We start from the raw sequence: 6,799 nt of genomic DNA, 5'->3' as shown, positions 1-6,799 counted from the left end.
TAAATCATATAGGCTACGTTGCGGCAAGTCTATATGTTATACAAAAGGCATTCAATGCATGTAACACACATTGAAAAATCAAAAATCTAAATGGCAAAAAATACCATTATGACGGAGATATTTTTCATTGTGTGGTCACATAAGTAGCGTTTTTATTACATATATTTAAATTAGCATTATATTGATTTCCGAAAAGCCTCCGACCTATGTGCTGTGGACAGCAGCTTTAAAAGATATGTCAGTTGTGTTTTTATTTCCAATAAATAAAAAATAATGAACACGTAGGCTATTACGATTATTTTCCATCGAACTGTGTACACATACTCTCTTTAGGACCAAGCGGCTCCTCGACCCTTATTCCTGGCTTTGGCAAAGAACCAAGTAGCACAAGTGCCGACTAGCCAATAGGGTTCAGGGGGAGGTCCGTGAGCTCTGACCAGTCAAACACAGTCACTTTCCATATATGGCAACTCATCTCCATGGTAACGTGTGCTAAGTTGCAGCAGTCGTGTCAAAGTTCACTATATAGAGAGCTCAGTGAGCTGATCAGAGAGAACGCATTCTGCCAGCCCAGCGCCTACAAATCGCAGTCACTTCCTAACCTCCCCCTTTTTAACATATTTGATCACTTTGATTCTCTGTCCTCTCTCTTATTATTTTTCCGCGCATGAAGGAGGTTCGGTAGGTTGTGATCTTTTTGTTTTATTATCAGTCCTGCTTGCCGGAGAGTTGACTTCATATTTGACTCGAGCACAGGCTGCAACTGCGCGCGGCTGCTAGCGCTACCTCATCTGAAGAAAAGGAAGAAGCGATTGTTTTTTTATTTTTTATTTTTTTTCCCTTTTTTTTTGCCAGTTGTTGGTTTTCTTCAAGACTTTACGCTGGAACTTCTCGCGTGTCGCAAGTATCTTTGAAAGCTGCGTGTTTCTGATCATCGCTACACACGTGAAGTTGTCTGTCCTGCTCTGTTCGTATCTTCATCCGCCGTGTTTATTTCCTATTTTTGTCTTGATGGTTTTACTGGATGGATGACTGCAAGTGCCCCTGGACTTGGCCTCTTAGAGCAAGGGTGCTATTCGGCTTGTCTTTGCTTCGGTTTTAACCACATGCCAGGTAACGTTAACGCTGTTTCAGTCAAGAAATAGACTGCTGTTTGTCGTCAGTGCGCAACTTTGAACGGACATCCAGACTCTAACCGACCGTGCAGATCCTGAATTATTTATTTCACCTTCCTAAGTGATTAAGGCACCGTGCTTTTTGAAACAAAGCATTCCGAAACCAAAAACGGGGAACAAAAAGTTTTTCTTTTTTTTAACGTTGACTGATAGATATGGCAATGGTAGCGTGGAGAGGCTCCCAGGACGATGTGGCCGACACCCAGGGCACCCTCTCATCGCAAGCCCAAGGAGGACTAACCCTTCCAACCCCTCAACCAGGCCAGCTGGGTCTGACGGCCTCTCAGGTTGCCCCTCCGACCCCTCAGACACCCGTTCAAGGACCCCCGAACAACAACACACAGTCCACCCCGACGAACCAGACGACGGAAAAGCAGCAACCACAGCACATAGAGTGCGTGGTTTGCGGGGACAAATCCAGCGGCAAACACTATGGCCAGTTCACTTGCGAGGGGTGTAAAAGCTTTTTCAAACGGAGCGTACGGAGGAACCTCACGTATACATGCCGTGCCAACAGGAATTGTCCCATTGACCAGCACCATCGCAATCAGTGTCAGTACTGTCGCCTCAAAAAATGCCTAAAAGTTGGCATGAGACGGGAAGGTATTCGGAATTTTGTTGTTTTACTGCTGTCTTTGTCTTTTGTATTCAGCCTGATTAAATCTTGCATGCTACGTCCCCCTGTGTTTTGTCCCCGACTCTTCTCTGTCAGTCAGTCTGCCCGAGCACAGCACGCGAAGGAACCGCCTATAGCGCTCGAGACTGAGCGTTATCTCGGCGCCTGTAATGCTCGAATAATGACCACCCTCTCAAGCGACTATTCCGCATTTTACATGTTCGCGATGTTAAATTGATCACCACTTTTATTCAGCGACGAAAATATGGGCATTCGTCTTGGTTTTTAATAATATCACTGCAGATATGCCGTGCAGTTATGGCGAGGGAGTGTGGAGAGGCACCGTCAAAATCACACACGCACACACACACACACACACACACACACTAGGCTAGGGTCTCCATATCGACCGAGATCTACATCGCTCTTCTTCGTTATAAAAGTAAAAAAGAATCACTGTTGCGCTTTTGATAGTATTTATTTGAATAAATGTTCCAGCAGACACCCAGTCCGCTCGCAGATTCTCAATACACAGTTAGCTAAATAGGTTAAGGGTTAGCATTCATGTCTTTCTTTGTGCATGCATTCACTGGACTAGTGTTGTCTACTGTGAAACGTAAACACAAATTATTTATCAAGTATACATTACAATAATTTAAACATGTGCTATGTCTATTTTTCTGTTAAGTAAAAAATGATTATAATTATTTTCTGTGTAGCAGAAATTTGCAGTGCATGGTGCAGAACATTATAGTGAGCACATCGTGTGTTTTATCATTATTATTATTTTTATTTCACTTAAAAGTAGAGTCGTGAAGGCCATATTGATAGTTTAAAAGTTCTGCACGTGTCAAGTGACATAACTGATTGCATTAATGGAGTTGGTGTAGATCTCTAAACAAATTGTGTGGTAACATCACACTAAGTGAAGTAGAAAGTAGGTCAAGCTATGTTATGTTGTTGTAGAATTCAAGCATCAATATCTACAGTTTCTCTTTTTACTGCAGCCGTGCAAAGAGGACGGATGCCACCCACACAGCCACACCATGGTCAGTTCGCCTTGACAAATGGGGACCCACTGCACTGCCATTCCTACTTATCCGGATATATCTCTCTACTACTACGAGCGGAGCCATACCCAACTTCTCGGTATGGCAGTCAATGCATGCAACCCAACAACATCATGGGCATCGAGAACATTTGTGAACTGGCAGCCAGGATGCTGTTTAGTGCGGTAGAGTGGGCCAGGAATATTCCCTTCTTCCCAGACCTTCAAATTACCGACCAGGTTGCCCTTTTGAGGTTGACCTGGAGTGAGTTGTTTGTGCTCAACGCTGCTCAATGCTCCATGCCGCTCCATGTGGCTCCGCTTCTGGCGGCGGCTGGGCTCCATGCCTCCCCTATGTCTGCGGACAGAGTGGTCGCCTTTATGGACCACATTAGGATCTTCCAAGAACAAGTCGAAAAGCTCAAAGCTTTGCACGTTGACTCTGCTGAATACAGCTGTTTAAAGGCCGTCGTTTTATTCACTTCAGGTAAGTGTTCATTTTCTAAACTTCTGTTTTATATTCCGGTGTGTTTTTAAAGACGTGGATTATTTTTATAATCTGGAAAATTTGTGTATGTGTGTAAACGTTATTAAAATACACCCACGTAATAGCCACGTAAGTGTAGATATGTTGCAGTAGGCCTACTCTGATATTAATTTCAATGAGCAAGTAAAATTAGGAAAATTATTTCTTCCGACATTTTTCCTTTTTTTTACATCGTCATCGTACATCATTTTATCGTCAATATAATACAATTTAACGCTTGAGAATTTATTTTAACACTTAAGCTCTTTTAAAATATTAAATGGTAAACATTTTGTGACAGTCAGCAATAGCCTACATAAAATATTTTATTTATAACATTCAAAATAATGGAAAATATATGTTTACCTATAGCGCATATAGCTACGTTGTCTTATTTTTTAAAATAAAAATAAATAATAGGCCTTATAATAATAATAATAATAATAATAATAATAATAATAATATTCATTGTAGAAAATCTGCATTATCGGAACTATAGAAATTCTAAATACTTTGTTGTAGTTTCACAATAGGTAAACATAATAAGATCTTGAAGGGCAGTCAATTATTTGTATTTATTTGCAATGACAGATATTAAGGATGTCATGCTGGAAGGGAGGGGGTGAGGCTGTGGGAAAGGGAAAAAGGCCTAATGCTCCGTTTACACATATCACAGCCCAGCTTTATACTGGAGCCGATAGTTTAAATTGCTAGATATATTCACGTTGGGATAAACACCAGTGGCTAGTTTTGTTTAATTGTTCTTTATTGTGGCGAGGGACAAGACATTTTTGTGCGTTGTTTTGTTAGGATGATCTAGGGATCCTAGACACATGCTGGGCTCGTTCCAGAACTGGGTCATGACCCTGACTTCCTTGCTTTATTTGTATATCACAGAACTAAAGCGAAAATGGTTTACAGATTTAAAACTTAATGGCAAATATATTCTCTCGGAAATGTATGACTGGAAAGTCTTACCAGTTGCACGTTAAAGACTGCCCCAGAATGTAAACATACTGGTTTGCTTCCTTTACAGATAATGTTCCCTACAACAAAAACATATACATAAATCAAAACTGAAAATATGTAATAATAACGGAACGGTTGTTTTAACAGTTAAGGCCTTGAAGGTTCGCTGTAGTTCACTATGTTTTAAAAGTTTTGGATTAAAGGGTACATTGCTTTTATAATAATAATAATAATAATAATAATAATAATAATAATAATAATAATAATAACAGACACGGTGTAATACGCTTGCACTTCATTATATATATTGTTATGTGCATTGTGTATATACTGGCGTAATAGCAAAGTTCACTGAAATAGTAGGCTATGTGTTACTTTAGCGTGGCTTGTCTTTTGTAAATTGATTGTCCAGGTGTAGAGTTGATGTAATAAACATTGGATTTTCTCTCCATTCCTCATAGATGCTTGTGGCCTGTCAGATGTGGCCCATGTGGAAAGTTTGCAAGAGAAGTCCCAGTGCGCTCTGGAGGAGTACGTTCGGAGTCAGTATCCCAACCAGCCAACTCGATTTGGGAAGTTATTACTGCGCTTGCCCTCTCTCCGTACAGTCTCGTCCTCGGTCATAGAGCAATTATTTTTCGTCCGATTGGTAGGTAAAACCCCAATTGAAACCCTCATCAGGGATATGTTGCTGTCGGGGAGCAGTTTTAACTGGCCTTACATGTCGATTCAGTAGGCAGAAGGAATGATCAAAGGGGCTGTGACTACAATAGTTAGCGCTTCTTTTTGTAGAAGGAATCGGCTGTTACACGAGTTTACTTTCACGAAGAAAGACTTTCATACAATGACTGTGAATTTTAAAATTGAGACATTCAGTGAAGCCTCGAAATCCAGAGATTGCTCCCAGTGTCATTCTGAACCGTTTGTTCTAATGTTTTGTGTTTGTTTGTTGTTGTTTTTTTGTAATAAATGCAAAAATGAAGAAATAAATAACTCACTAAAATTAATACAAAAGGAAAAAAGGCAAGACAAAAAAAATATTCAAGGATTTTCATAATCTTTTTCGGGGACAATAAACTTATAAAGTGCATTTAAGCGACAATTTGGAAAGATTGAGAAGAGAAGGAAAAACTTCCTTTTTTTCCAAATTGATTTAAAGTCCTGTGTCCATGTATCTATAGCGGTTATTTTATTTTATTTTATTTTTTTATTTTATTTTTTGTTCCTCCTTTCTGGTTCTTAACCGGTCTGTAATTCTGTCGTATGCAGGTCTCTCTCTCTCTCTCTCTCTCTCTCTCTCTCTCTCTCTCTCTCTCTCTCTCTCTCTCTCTCTCTCTCTCTCCCTTAATAACCATGGCTTCTTCTAAAACAGTTCAGTAATGTAAAGACTTTCTTCGAGAATTCGAGAATTAAAACTAAATCCACAGCAATATAGCCTATTCTTAATGCTGCAAGCGCACTTGATGTCCCTTAATGAACAATAGGGATTATTTTTATTCCTTTTTCAAACTCCTATACACAAAATGCCAGAGCGCTAGTAATGTTCCTATATCTTATACCACTCTTCTAACTGATAGAGACACCCCTAAATCAATATTCCCAAAAATGGATACAGGAGCAATATTTTCTGCAAAAATTATCAGTTATTTACCACGAAAGTATTTGCAAAATCTCATATTTGGTTGAGAGTTATGACCTGCCTCCATATATATATATATATATATATATATATATATGTGTGTGTGTGTGTGTGTGTGTGTGTGTGTGTGTGTGTATGTATGTATCTATGTATGTTTGGGTCGTCAGGTTGTAATGCAAATGGTAGAACAACGTGTCTGATTTTACAGTTTAGGAGACCCCCATTTAATATTTCCAGATGTATTACAGGATGTATTAAGTTGCGCCCAAGCGAATTCTCGCTCAAGTGTTTTGCCACAGTAAACTGTATTTTGAACGTAGGGAAAATGATGGGTCGTCATTATTTTAAAAATAAAGCAGCAGTATTAATAAGAAGTTACTATAAATGTCGCTCAATACTTAAAACATTAAAGTGCCTGTACAGCGCAAATGCGTTATTAACGGTTACTGAAATCTATACACCATGGGGAGCACGCTTAGAATTTACAAAGTAAGTCTTATAATTGTTCATTTCACTTGAGGATACAAAATATATATATATATATATATATAATAAAAATACAAAAATCACAAGTAAAGGCAGTATTCTTGTAAATATAGGTCAATTAATTTCAAGGACTTTTCTTTATAACTTATGTGATTAAGAATAAAACTGTGGTTGCCAATTTTTTCGGTAATACAAATGTCTTCAAATGAGTGACAGACTTAGCTAGTAGCACTGAAAGTTCTGTTTGTAATGTACATACATATTAAGACAATGTTTTTTTTTTTCTTTCTTTCTTTTTTTTTCATGTATTTAGACTGTGAATGCATGGCCACAGGTCGCT

General features: G+C 38.8%; 1 protein-coding gene across 2 annotated transcripts; it reads left to right on the top strand.

Moving 5' to 3' along the window:
- The first annotated feature begins 439 nt into the window (after positions 1-439).
- On the top strand, positions 440-6,494 carry LOC113061604 (COUP transcription factor 2-like). 2 transcript variants are annotated; one of them, XM_026230872.1, is made up of 3 exons: positions 440-1,778; positions 2,781-3,326; positions 4,796-6,494. In XM_026230872.1, the coding sequence occupies exons 1-3, from the start codon at positions 1,331-1,333 to the stop codon at positions 5,068-5,070; spliced, it is 1,269 nt and encodes a 422-aa protein (XP_026086657.1). In that variant the 5' UTR covers positions 440-1,330; the 3' UTR covers positions 5,071-6,494. The 2 variants fall into 2 exon arrangements, with proteins under 2 accessions (XP_026086657.1, XP_026086658.1); XM_026230873.1 differs by having other exon boundaries at positions 447-1,778; positions 2,799-3,326.
- The last annotated feature ends 305 nt before the right edge of the window (positions 6,495-6,799 follow it).

This window comes from Carassius auratus, chromosome 43 (assembly GCF_003368295.1).
Source record: "Carassius auratus strain Wakin chromosome 43, ASM336829v1, whole genome shotgun sequence".
Taxonomy (NCBI): domain Eukaryota; kingdom Metazoa; phylum Chordata; class Actinopteri; order Cypriniformes; family Cyprinidae; genus Carassius; species Carassius auratus.
The sequence above is the reverse complement of the archived record's forward strand: the minus strand, read 5'-3'. Positions and strand labels throughout refer to the sequence as shown.

What these genes read in the sequence shown, in the direction of transcription:
- LOC113061604 (XM_026230872.1), top strand. Translation starts at nt 1,331, where the DNA reads ATGGCAATGGTAGCGTGGAGAGGCTCCCAGGACGATGTGGCCGACACC. An exon ending in AGTTGGCATGAGACGGGAAG is followed by an intron (nt 1,779 to 2,780) that starts GTATTCGGAATT and finishes CAATATCTACAG; the next exon opens with TTTCTCTTTTTACTGCAGCC. An exon ending in CGTCGTTTTATTCACTTCAG is followed by an intron (nt 3,327 to 4,795) that starts GTAAGTGTTCAT and finishes CATTCCTCATAG; the next exon opens with ATGCTTGTGGCCTGTCAGAT.